The following is a 13,539-nucleotide window of genomic DNA, read 5'->3' as shown; positions in this document are numbered from 1 at the left end:
GAGGGTTTTTTTGTTTGCTTTAATAACTGAAATAAAAATGCCAGTACTGGGAAAATAGGCAATGGGGTTTTGCTACTTTTAGTTTTTAGACTTTGCACAAATTTGCTATCTTACTTGGCAGGAGAGTAATATTTGGGAGATAGTATTTTTTGTTTCTCACTCACATGATCTGTGTTTTAAGTTCAAAATGCATTGAGTTAAATAGTCTTGGAAAGTATTTACTTAAGGATAGAAACAGCTGAAGAAATCACCTGTGGCTTGTATAGACAATTTGTGAGCTTTATTTCTTTGTCTTTATGAGTCAGAGCACCAACACGGTCTAATTCTAAGGCATGTTTTGTTGGTTAGGTCTGTTTCTCATAGTGGTTTCGTGATAGTGATCTTTAGCTTTCACAAGATAATTTTGAATTTTAATACAGTAACGGGAGAAAAGTGTGTACAAAAAGTGAACTGTTGCTAAAATTATCACTGCTGTTGACTGGATACAAAGTGATGGTTTATATGGTGTTGGTGCTTGATCAAATCCAAATTTGATGCTGGTACATCCATCCACAGGTTTCTAGGAGTGGTTTCTTCATGGTATTTCCTGGCTTGTGGGTAATAGTCCAGAATGTCTAATGTTTTGCAAGTACTGTTATACTCTGCTTTGTTCATTAGCTTTGTTTCATCTGTTTAATTTCTGGTGCCCAGTGAGCAATATTCAAGGTTCTGTGACCAATAAATGCCATTTATAAGCTGAGGGATTCCTATGACTGAAATAGTTACCATCGAGGAAGAAGTGTATTAAATTATTTGTTTTCTCATTTGTATTGCAGTACTTACTATGAAAGTTAATAGACTGAAAGATATTTCAGAGATCACTGGTTTTCCATATATGCATTGAAATAAAATATACAAGTAAAATGCACACATTCACCCACACATTGTTCCTTAGCAATAGTTTGTCTAACCTCTTCCTAAAGGCTTTCAGTTTGGTTTATTTTGATTATTTTATTTTAGTTTTTATTATTATATCTCACTGAAAGGTTTCCTGATGATTAAAAACATCACTGCTATTCCTTCTTCCTTCTGTAGATACAGAAAATAGTTTGTTACCTTGCTCTCTGCCGCTGTATTCCATATTTGAAATGTGAAAAATATGTCCCTTTTGAAAAATTTTCTATAGATTGAAGACTGCCTCAGGAATACCGTTCCACAAGGATATGATAGGTGGCAACCTTTAGCATTGATGATTCTTGCTTCCTTTTTTGGACCCCTTTCTGTCGAAAAGAACTGTTCGAAAAGATGGAGAACAGATCTTTCCTTGAAGTGTGTTCCTAAGAGCTGGATATACCACTACTCAGCTGAGGGCTTCCTAGTGCAGAGTCTGTTTTGCAGGCTACACTCAGGTTGGAGCTGTAGAATGTCCTACAGCTGTGCAGCAGTGCCAATTTCCGTGAAGCTTATGGCCAGAAGTGTGAGCAGTTTGAGAGCTGCTTTGTGATCTGTTGTTTCCACTCTGGGTTTGTGGAATTGCTGTGCTCTTGCTGGTAACAATTTAATGCTGCTCGTCTCAGGCTGGTTGGTTCATGAACTGGCCCAGGCCATCCTGTCCTGAGGAACGCACTCTGCCACTGTGTCCACCTTGGCTGATTTTCTACTTCCTTGATCTGAGGGACTGGGTTTATACCCCTGTAGTTGATTAAATACATATGTTCAGATTATGCTTATTGAGTTGATTGAAATGTATTTGTAAATTATGTTCAAACATTTGGTAAAGACCGAATTTTATCAATAACATTAGACTTTGAGGTTTGAATGTAGGTTTAGGATTATCACAGTTTAATGAGTTGCCTTTCAGATGAACTGCAGGGTCTGAGCCTGTGTTCATTCTTAGCAGTTGCATCTCAAAATTAAAATTAGCTTGTCTAAGCTCTTTTGCTGAGGCTTAAGCTGTGTATTTTGTCTCATGCTTTCTAGGGGCTAAACTTGTGTTCTGCCTGTTAAAGCTCAGCTTCTGTAAGACAGCTCATTAAACTTTGCTAAGTGGGAAGGGTACCTGGGCCCATGGATTACCCGGGGTTTATGCAGGGTAATCAAAAATAGGATTTTGCCTAATAGTAAAATTTGTGTTTGCTCTAATACTGCTGAAATCAAAGCAATTTAAGAGTCTGTGTAACTTTGTGCTTACTCTACATTATGAGCTGCAGCAGTTCTGCAATAATAGTGTCAAAGCTTCTGTGAAAGTTGCTGTTTGCTGTTTTATCTTAGTTTTCAGAATACCCTGTTGTCCCACAGGCTCTGCTGTTAATGCAGTAAATAACTTTTGGATTCTCTGGCATTAGGTCATAAAATCAGTTAGATTGGAAAAGACCTTTTGGATGATCAAGTCCCACCACTAACTGAACACTGCCAGGTCTGCCACTACACCACATCCCCAAGTGCCATATCTACATGTATTTTAAATATCTCCAGGAATGATGACTCCACTGCTTTTGCAGCTTATCCTAATGCTTGACAACCCTTTTGGTGGATGTTAGGAAAAAATTCTTCCATCTAAACAAAGGAACAAACTCCTGTAGAATTTAAGGAGTTAAGGTGATGAATGATCACAATTCAGTTGGTATAAAGATCAGTAACTTCCTGCATTTATTCTGTATGTGTTTGTGTTTCAGTTTTTTACTCTGTCTAGTTTAAATCTCGAGTTCCCAAAGCGGTCCTGATGGTCTTGGAGGTGCGGATCCCCTTGAGGGTCTGCTGGGTGTTACAAGGACGGGAGCGAATCGGATCTGACCCAGAAGAGGGCAGCAGTGCACTTGTACAAAACCACTGTGTCTTGGCTCTGTAAAGTCTTCTGTACCAAGTATTGAATCGATTTTAAAAGCAGAAATGCACCAATCAATCCCTTTGCAAAAGAGTATTCATAACCCTAAAGTCCAGGGACACTGCTGTTCCATGTTTTAACCAGACTTTCCCTCCAAGTAAGAAGGGGAAGCTTCTTTCTGCTGGTATCAGCTTTGTCTACCCTGCAGGTCAGAGGTCATAAAAGACATGCCTATGAGATATGCATCAGCTCTTAGTATTTATATATATGTATGTCTTTTAGTTATATATTTTATATATTATACAAATTATATCTATTTTATAAGTGATACACATTCAAATTTTGCTCTGACACTTACATCTGAAGTCTCTTCCAGTCAAGTATCTTTGAGAATAAGACATATGCTGGTCAGACCTTGCCTTCTTTTAAATGTTTTCCTTAATAGAGATGCTTAGACCTAATTTACTGGATAGTCTGATGAGTAATTAATTAATCTTTTTCCTGTGGATCCAAAATAATAATTTGTATGTAGAACTTATCAGAAGTAAGCTGCATTTAAAAATTATTTATGGCACTGTTGGGTGGACTTTGACTTCTGATTATAATCAGAAGATGGACTACAGAACGTGCAGGCATGAGTGGGTGCCAACAATGTACGTGGTTCTGTGTATTGGTAGAAATGGAGCTGTGGTGTTAGGGGTCTCTTCAGATGGGCTGGCACATACCAAGATATGGTCTCTGGTGAAACCCCTCTGAGACCTTCTGTTTGCCATGGTCTGCCCTCTTTTCTTTCAAAATAGCATCCTGTCTTTTGAATGGCAGTGCTGGATGCATGGGTAATCCTTTTGAACATTTTTGATATTTTAGCTAAATCTCTTAAAAATTATTTTATGTGCAGCATGAGCCATTAATTAACACTCTGAAATGTCTTTTGTGGTTTTTTTTTTTTTTTTTTACTTCTGTCATTATTACTTGTGGTCCCAGTCTAAAAGACTATTAAATGTGTAACGATATTCACCTGTCCTGATGGTGGTGTAGGCTTATGAAAGTTGTGTGTGTATACACATAGATCAACATAGCTCTGTCTACAAAACTAGAACTTCATTATCACATATGGTGGTACCACAGACCACAGTGTATGGGTGGGGAGAATGCTAAGTTGAAGGCATGACATTTTAAAGTGATGTTGAACACAGAGATGTCTGTGCTCTGCCATGTTTCCTATGATGCTACAAGTCTGACATGTCAGTTCAAAACAAAAACTGGCTCCTTTGTTAATTTTTTTTTTTGGTAAAAAATCATGCCTGCAGATGGTAAAGTGGTCAAGCAGGTAGGAATGCTAACAAGGCTTACATTGCCAGAATGCTGAATTGGAACTTGCAGAGCCATTGTAGAGTAGAATATCCTGATGGTGAGGAAACCTGTGCTGAATAATGCTGTCCTGCCCCTTTTTGGGGGAAAACTTGAGATGTCCATTAGAAGGTCATGTTCCTGGTGCAAATAATGCTGTCTTTAGAGCAGTGGCAGCTGGCAGCTTTTTCATTTTTCCTCCAAACTCATTTGTTCAGCTTATGGGCCTCTAATACACAAAGTGCTTGCAGTTACAAGATTGATTTCTAGTCTTGTATTTAAAACTTGCCAGGAAAAGAACTAGTCAGCATCTCCAAGGAAGTATTCTCTTTTGGGGTCAAAATCTTGTGTGCTGCTTCGTATTCTCCCTTGCCTGCTTTGGCTATTAAGGTTGTACTTTTATACAGAGAGAGGTGAACTGTTTTGCTTTTACACATCAATAGCAGATGTCAGGGCTCTGACAGCTGATTTCCCACTGTAAGAAAAATTAGTGACACAGACCATAGGAATCATCTTTCTTAGCAGACTTCTCCATTAAATACATAAGGCTTTGAACAAATGTACAGACTGATGATATTGCAGGAAATAACCATTCTCCAGAAACTTCAATCTGGAAGTCAGTGTTTTGCTTTCAGAAAACAACTGTATCATTGAACTTCCTGCCAATTAAAGACACAGTGTTACAGGGCTACTAACACCTCATTTCTCAAAGTCTGTGTTCTGCTCATGTACAGAGGAAAGCAAGTAATTGGAGAGACCTGTGTGCAAGGAGGCATTATAATCTCATGAGGGTGGTTCTCAGAAATGGGTAGTAATGAACACTTTTTGGAGCAGAGGCTTCCTGAACTGTCTTGTATATATTGTGCTATAGATATTCCCTTTGTGAAAGTACTGTTTGAATGATGCAGGAGTGACTTCCTTAGTCTCCCTCCCCCCACACCTCATCTTTGAAGATGTGTGCTGGAATTTCTTGTTTCAAGTGTTTTTTGGGGTGGGTTTATTTTTGGGGTTGGTTTTCTTTTTTTTGGTTTTTTGGTTTTCTTTTTTTAAAAGGAAAGGGAATGAAAGTTTTATGAGGTAAGAATTTGTCTCTCATTCTCTTCTGAATTCTCTCTCAGGGAGAACATGGCAGGAGGAGGAAGAAGCTCAGCTCAGTGGATGCAGACTGGTGTGGAAGGCTTCCTGTTACTGATGTGTAAAGTGAGGTGAGCAGGTTTCTTTTGAGGGCTTTCAGGAGCATTTCCTGAAAGGAATAAGGGTGGGAGGAGGGAAGGTTACCATGGGGAAGCAGTCTCCATGTATCTGCATTCTGTAGAGGGTATGTATGGGTTCTTTGATTTCTTTGGTGATTGGGGAAGGGCTTGAAGGAAAGTTGAAGATAATCTGCAGATACCTGGTCTCATAATAATAATGTATATTGTCTACTCATGTCTTGCTTACTATTTATATGCCTATATTACTATAATAACATAGAGTAATATACATTGTATGGTAATATATAATTTAATACAATACAGTAATTTATATTACTATTTATATATTCTGGATGCTTCCAGATGTATCATTGTGGCTCAGTCTTAAATTTTATTCCTAGACTGCTGTGCCGTTGGTCATTCTAGTTGTATGTGTATCCTGATATTTATGATGGGTGGTGACATTGCCTTCCAGTCCACTGGAATGCCTCATTCCGCTGGAATGTTTCATTGTTGGCTCCATAGATGCTCTACTTCATGGAGTCCTCCTAGGCCCTGGTTTTCAAACTGCTGCTCTTCTGGGCACTGAATAGAAGCCAGGAATAGTGAGCTGTTGTTGCATGTGACTACCAGTATAGATAGCAGCCTGTAGATTTCAAAGTATGTGCCTAGTGCAGAAGTCTGCCCATGGAAGTAGCACTGCAGGAACTCCCATTAGTACAAACTAATACAATTACCTTTCTGTACAGTTTATACTCTGTCATTTTTGTGTACTTGTGGAAAGTAATGAAATGAAAACATTTTAGACAAGACACACAACACTAAATGAAAACAATAGACCATTTCTGGGAAGAAAGATAAATGACTAAATTAAAACAACACTGCAGATAGGGTAGTCATAGCACTGTTTTGTAAGATGATCTTTGAAAGTCTGAAGACAACTGAAACTGCTTATGTGCTTTGTAGAACTGAAGCAATAATTATTTCACTTACAAGATGTAATATATCAGTTTGCAGTTCCAAAACACCTAATTTCTCAAAGTCTATGTCTTGGTAAAACCAAGACCAACTAACAAAACTTTAGCTCTCAGCTTGATTGGATGGAAATTGAAAGAGGAGGTAGGTTATAGAGGATGGTTTATGGACTTGGTTGAGAGCTATTGTTTCCCTGAGCAAAGCACTTTCGAACTGGGAGCAGGAAAACTCTGAAGGTCCCAAGAAAAAAAGAATAGGTAAATAACTGGCTGTAGGATCATATAAATTCTGTACTATAACCTTGTGGGAAATCAGGAAGGATGACAGAGCTCTATATGTAATGGTTAAGAGCTTCCATGGGCTTTAAAGACTACCAGGCCACAGGGTTTGATCTGTGTTAATTACCCACAAGATTTAATTGTGTGTGGTATGTAGTTTTTGGTTTGTTGTGATTTTTTTTTTTTTTTTCTCTACCTGGGTAAAAACTCTGTAAGTTGACTAATAGTGTTTACTTATTTTCTTTATAGAAAACGGCTGCTTTCCTAAGGCCAGGTGTGATTACATCAGCTGCTAGAGCATCCTCACTTTGAGTACTCAACAATTATGAACATTTTATCTTTGTTCAGAATGATGTTTCAGAACAGCTGCAAACATCACTTCTGAAACAAATTGTTTCAGAAGTGTGGAAGAACAGGAAAATACAGACTATCACTGACTTGTGTGTAAGTTCAAAGTCTAGGGGAATTTCTAAGAAGTAACATAAAGGCTGAACCTTGTACATTGATAAATCAGTGAAATAAAATTGCTCCCATGTGTTCTGGATAAAACTAGAAGAGCAGATTAATGCCTTTGTACAGTGTTGCTAGTTCTGCATGTATACTGTGTGTCCAGTAGAGAAGTACTTCTAACTTGAGGAGAGTATCCACTAAAAATTTCTTTTGGAGGAATGCAGATCTTTAGTAACCTTTCTTACAGACAGTTGCATACATTCATGCAGTCATCAGCCCTGTGAAATGAGGGAGGTTCATTTCAGAAGAAATTTTAAACACTATTTTGACATGTTTGTCTCTCTCTCAAAAGAAAAAAAAAAGAAAAGGAGATTAAAGAAATAAGTGAAAATAGTTGGATGGTCACCTGTATTTTGTTTTGGAATTCTTTTTGACCTACATAGCATAATTTTGTTGGATTGAATTCTATTCAATCACTAAAGCAATGATTCTTGTTGTAATGGTTGGATATACTTGATGTGGGAATAGACCATAACAGGTGGATAAAAAAGCTTATATTGGGAAATAGCTGGACAGTTGTTCTTACTTTTGGTTGTACAAACGGTACAGAAATTATTCTGTCTTTTGAGCATTCTGGTTATCCTTCTTTGTGCCATTTCTATCTCTAACAAACTGTACAAAGTATTGAGAAATTAGGCACATTATAGATTCCTGTGTTGTGGCACGATGCCCAGAGTGTGTCGTCTTTGACTTGTGGTTCAATAGTGAGCTGCTCTCAAATAATTCCTGGTTATATCCCAAGATCTTGTTCTTGACTGGCAATAAGTAATTCAGAGGCTGAAGGTGTACATGCAGTGTTAGGACTTTTTAAAGTATGTCAATTTGTCACCATTTTATCTGCCATTTAATGTCTTATGAGTCAGATTTTCATTTTCCTCTGCCTCTTCCCCTCATCTTCTGAAAATCTTGAAAACAAAAAAAAAATGGGAAAGATTACTCCTTCTGAGTTCAGTTATGTGGGAAGAATAAAGTTCAGTTCCAAAGCTTCTCTGCAGGTTAATTGAAAATAGTAACTGAAACCCTCTGCCACCTTACAATGGCCTTTCAGTAGGTGGACTGAGGGGAACTTGATTTATGGGGGAGCTTAGTGAAAAATCCATTACTCCTAGGTTCCCAATTCTAGCGATGAAATAACTTGGAATACACTAGAAATGTAATGTGACTGAAAGGAAATGGTTACAGGCTTTCTGAATTATTGCAAAATAGTTTGATTAAAAGAAAAATATCACTGGAAAGGGGTTACTAAGTGGCCCTGATTTCTTTCTGCCTGTTGCTGGTAGTGGCAAGCAATGCTGCAGGGACTGGAAAAGATGGTATTAGAATTTTTGTATGCAGCACATAGACAAAGAATGTGGCTGTCCCTAAAGAGGATAAGAGCTTGGTAGTTGCAGTTAAAACTAATTTATTCAGGCTTAGCTAATGCTGCAGAGTCTGGTGGTCTGTTGTGCTGCTGGCCTGTAGTAAGCTGCAGTATGCAAGGTGTGGCATAGAAGAAATGCACAGCTTTCTGATTGCTCCCTGAGTGTGTGCCATGAATACATTCTGTTAGTGGTGCTATAGTAGATACAATCTAAGGATATAAGCAATTGGAATACAGATACTCTTTTATCTAAGCTGTGCTAGTCTTAATGTCTTAAATTCATCCTACCCATTAGGAAGAATGAACTCATAAAAGTTCCAGTTTAAAGTCACTCTTTAGGATTTCTTAAAATATTACTAACAAGCCGTGCTGGCTTTCTGGAACCAGCTGGTTTTGCTTCTATTTTCCGAGTTCAGAGATATGCCTGGTATTTATGTTGTGTTTGTGTGACAACTTCAGGCTGACAGCACCAGTGGAAGGGTAGGTCAGAGTAAACCTCTGGCTGCATAGGTGGCTCTTCTACACCTGCACAGAACAGTGTTTGAGACAGTAAATGCAGTGTCTGAGACAGTAAATGACAGTAAATCCCAGCTGTTCTTCTCTTGTGCTGAGTTCCATGCAGCTTTGCATCTTGAAGGTTACAGGAAATGGGACACTTGGCTTGTGGAGTTTGTTGGCCCAGCTCGCTCCTCTCCTCAGCTGCAGACAGCCCCAGTTTTGCTGTGTGTCATGGTGTAGGTAGCAAGTAGGCAAGACTGGCCATGGAGGAGGAAGACACACCCTGACAGATCTGATGCAAAGCCTATTCCATTCTCTAGAATTATTTTTATGAAATGTGGATTAGGTGCTAAATCCTGGAGTAGCATTTAGAGTTTTCTTATCTAAGAACACCAGATCTCCTGAGAGGCACAAAACACACCACTGCAGTTCATTTTGCTGAGCCAAAGCAAACCTACTGGCTTAAAGTATCAAAATAATATGCATGTTACAATTTTTGGTAATTTATAAGTATTCTGGCTCAGACTTGTGACTACCTAAACTAATCTGAGGGGTGAATCAGTCACTATCTTATTTTTGGGTGTAGTAACTTGACAATGTCCTTTAATACTCCTGATGTTAATGGACAAATTACAAGTCTTCTTTTGTTTGACTTTATCACTGCATTTTGTTTCAACCTGTTATATCACCTGCTTTCCTGTAGGAGACTTTTTGGGTGCACATCCCTTTTCCTGGGCACAGAGATAGTGGCCTACTGTGCCCAGTGGTTTGGTTACTGTCACTGGGATTTGTCAGCCTGGATGGCAGGTAGATGTCATCCTACCCTGTCCCAACCACTGGCTGGCTGAGGTGGGAAGGGTTGGGAGGGTTGAGTGGAAAAAAAGGATTTGTTCTGTATTAGTGTGACAGCAGAGGTATACTGACCAGCTTCCAAAATGCTAGAGAGTAGTACCAGGTGACTTAATGCCAGGGCCGGTGACAAATTGTTTCATTGCAGTATCCTTTCCATAGGGCTGTCCTTCAAGCTGTGTCCACTTCAGCTGAAGTTGGGCTAAGTGGGAGAGCTAAAGTTTTTTTCCCCGCAGACAATTGGTTGGGGTAAATGTTTTGTTTATCTTTATTCTTGGAGAAAATTTGTGTGGGTTTTTTTTTTTTTGTAGTCTGGAGGAAAAAAGGAAAAAAAAAAACATTAAGTGTTTATGTGTTATTTTTTCTGGTTTAAGGAAATAATCTTTCCATAATAAGCTTGAAACTACTTTGACGACTGAAAACAGTGCTATAATATATGAACTTAAAATTTCTTAAAATAAGAAATATCTGATCTTGAAATCTTAAGTTTGGTTTTGTAAAGGGTTTCCACTGGATGATATTATTGGCTTTTTTAGAGTATTAGAAACTGAATTACACACTCATATTTGTGAAAAGTCAGTTTAAATACTGTAACTGGCTTCCTTGTGATTTAAGACTTAAATACATGTTTTGTAGGCTTCTTTGGCTCTATAGGCTCTATGTTATTTGGGACATGCACTATAAATTCTAGGTGACCCCAAATACAGGTTGTTAGTCTTTATTTGAAGATCATCATATGGTGAAAAAGTAGCAGACTTTATTTATGTCTTGTATGTTTTTCATCCTTCTCTTACCTGATTGTTCCTGACTAAAAATTTTGGCATGAGAACACTACCTTATGTGGTGGTGTTCCTCTGATCCTTTTGTTTAGTTTTTCACCTGAAGCATCATCATCATCTCTGTAAAATCAAACTTGGCTGCTGTATGAATAATATAAGTGTTACAAACAGAACTATGATTTCAAGTGAACAGAGAAAAAGCAGATAAAACACTTCAAAAAAGTGGCTTTCAAGGAGCATCTCTGTACCAGTAAAGCAAAGTGAAAATAACTAATAACGCTGTGGATGTAGCAGTGATTTTTTAAAAGTTGTTCTCAGATGTAGTTTTGAGATTGTCCCAAGGCTTCCAGCATGATTTCAAAGGTCAATTGATAGTCTGTGCTTGTATGTGCATGCCCAAATGCTGGAGAGAGATTCTGTGTGCGTGTGTATGTGTGTGTGTGTGTGTAAAAAGAATGATCCAAATGTAAGTCTTGAGGTGTAACCTCTTTGTTCTAGTGCTAGGACATGTATTTAGGGTTCTGTGGAAAAGCAGAATGGTACACAATACTCCATCACAGCTATATACAGATATGATACTATATATACCACATATTAGAAAATATAAATAGTATTATGTATTATGGTGTCAAAGTCTAGGCCCCCATACCATCCCTCCCCCCCCTCCCCAAAAAAAAAAAATTAGGTGCCAGAACAAAGCTTTTCTTAGCAGCCTTAATTCCACTCCTTTGTCTGGATTACATTATAATTCATCCCAGGAACTGGAAACTGAATCCTTTCTCCCATTGTCCTGCTGCCCTTGTACTTCAGCAGAGAAAATGCACAGAGCAGAAGTGCGCTGGTCTTTCCCTCCACTACCTGCTGCAAGTGACTTCCGGATGAGGAACAAATACTGCAGAAATACCGGTGCAATCCATGGGAGCGTTTGGTTGCTGCATCCCAGCAGCTTTCTGATGCTAGGTTTTCATGACTCAGGCAGTTTGCCGGTGTTTTCTACAGAAAATTTGTAAAGCCAAACACCTGGCACCAAATTAATTGAGTTATCAGAACTTCGAGGCTATGGAGGCATAGAGTCACTGGACCTTATGACTGCTAAATGTAAGGCACTTCCTGCACTCTCCCTGCTGGAAACGCTGAAATGGTTCGAATGCTGGAACTTCTCTGCCGGCGCCCCGGGCAGCGCCACGCGGGGGCGCCCCGGGGCCGGCCCGCCGGGCTCAGGTGCGCGGGGCGGGGAGCGCTGCGCGGGCGGAGCGGGACGAGCAGGAGAAGGGCAAAGAGACAGGAATATGCCGTGCAGGGTTTTCCGTGACCTCAAACGCCTCACGCCCAGAGGTACTCACCGCACGTAACACACATCGAGTCTTAATTCGGACACGCCCGCAGTATCGTATTGTGTGTTTGGGGAGTTAATGGATAAATTAGGCAATGGCTGTGTAGCAGGACGGAGTTGCATGCACATTGCTCTTAGCAGGTTTTCTTTAAACTATCTTTTTGTTTCTCTTAAGACCATTCTTTCATAATGAATTATGGTATCTAGGCCCAATCCTGCACTTACAGGTTTAAAGAAATGCTGATTCTTTTCAAGTCACAACTCTTTGCACTGACGTTAGATAGTACGCCTTTCTCCTCTGGGCTGCCTTTGAGAACAGTATATGAACATTTGCACAGAAGATCTGAATGGAAACATACATGTTTTAAATGCTCTATATAGGCATAGATGATGTTCTGCTTTAGTTTACACAACTAAAAATGCAGAATAAATCTTACTGGCAGAATAAACTGGATTTGATAATGACAATGTTGGACAACCCTTCCTCCTGTTGAGGAGGAACAGGACTTTGGCAGAACCAAGCCTTTAGGTTAGAATTGTATATTAAAAATGGGAACAGAACCTGGCTGGCAGGGATTTTTCTGTTTGCTTTTAACATCTGCAGCCCAAAAGTTCAGCCTTAAGCAGACTAAGCCTAGGCCCCTGAATCCAATAACTCCCAGAGTTACCTAATAGGAAACACTAGACACAGGGACCCATATATGGAATTTAGGCTATGTCAGTTGAGGCTTACACAGCTATATTGCAGCACTCTAAAATACTCCACTCTGCTTTTTCAAGGTGTCCAATTGTTATGGGCTCTTAGACTTAGTGACTTGGCATTAGTCATGCAATCCTCTGAATCTAGATAATTTATTTGTAATATCTGAATCTCAGCAGCCATTGCTTTCTAATTATTTTCCAGTCCTGTCTGATACCTATGTGACTTCTCTTCCCAAGCTTGTTTCCACAAGGTATTTAGTAGAATTGCTCACCTCTAGCAAATGAATAGTATCAATGATTATGTGTACACAAATGTCTTGGTGTTTTGCTGAACCAGGGTCTACTTTTCTTGATATGATTTTTGAAAATGTTATAGAGCTTCCACAAGCCTTTAAGCACATGTTTTAGGGTATTTTTGTAAGAATTCGATGGGAAACAGAGCTTTGCTGATGGGTTAGAGTATGTCTTGGGATGGGGGAGAAAAAATTAAGTATACACTGACTTTGAAATGAATGCCTATGATTCCAGCATGCTGGGTGCAAGTAGGCTAAACTTGGATGTGTCCAGCACTTCAGTTTGGAAAAGCTCCCAGCTTTGGAATATAACATGCTTGCATTTGTATCTAGAATACAACTGGGATTCTCATGTTCAATAATCAGAAGGAGGGAGCGTGAATGAGGGAAACAGCTGCATATCTCTGGAACTAGGCTTTGCATACTGACCCTTGTTGTGTAACCTCCATGCTCCAGAAGTTTGAATTCATTTCAGGAGGTTGACATGCATTTAGCTGGGAAAAATGTTTGCTAGTGAGCTATTCCAATTGTATAAATACAGTAAGAGAAACTATTGCTTGTCTGATTATGAGAGTGATCTTAAGCAATAAGCACCTCTCCCATAACAAATGCAAGT

The 13,539-nt window shown here is 39.1% G+C and overlaps 1 protein-coding gene across 7 annotated transcripts in view; it reads left to right on the top strand.

Moving 5' to 3' along the window:
• The first annotated feature begins 1,824 nt into the window (after positions 1–1,824).
• Positions 1,825–13,539, top strand: part of DPF3 (double PHD fingers 3) — a 180,433-nt gene continuing 168,718 nt past the window's right edge. Inside the window, exon 1 of one of the 7 annotated variants that reach the window (XM_071427225.1) lies at positions 1,825–5,358. In XM_071427225.1, coding sequence (XP_071283326.1) covers positions 5,279–5,358 — 80 coding nt within the window. In that variant the 5' untranslated portion in view covers positions 1,825–5,278. The remainder of the gene's footprint in view (positions 5,359–13,539) is intronic. The other 6 variants (XM_071427224.1, XR_011679230.1, XM_071427227.1 and 3 more) reach the window with 6 other exon arrangements.

Source organism: Agelaius tricolor, unplaced genomic scaffold, assembly GCF_023055355.1.
Source record: "Agelaius tricolor isolate 1412-34295 unplaced genomic scaffold, bAgeTri1.0.p SCAF_5, whole genome shotgun sequence".
In the NCBI taxonomy this organism is placed as follows: Eukaryota; Metazoa; Chordata; class Aves; order Passeriformes; family Icteridae; genus Agelaius; species Agelaius tricolor.
The sequence above is the reverse complement of the archived record's forward strand: the minus strand, read 5'-3'. Positions and strand labels throughout refer to the sequence as shown.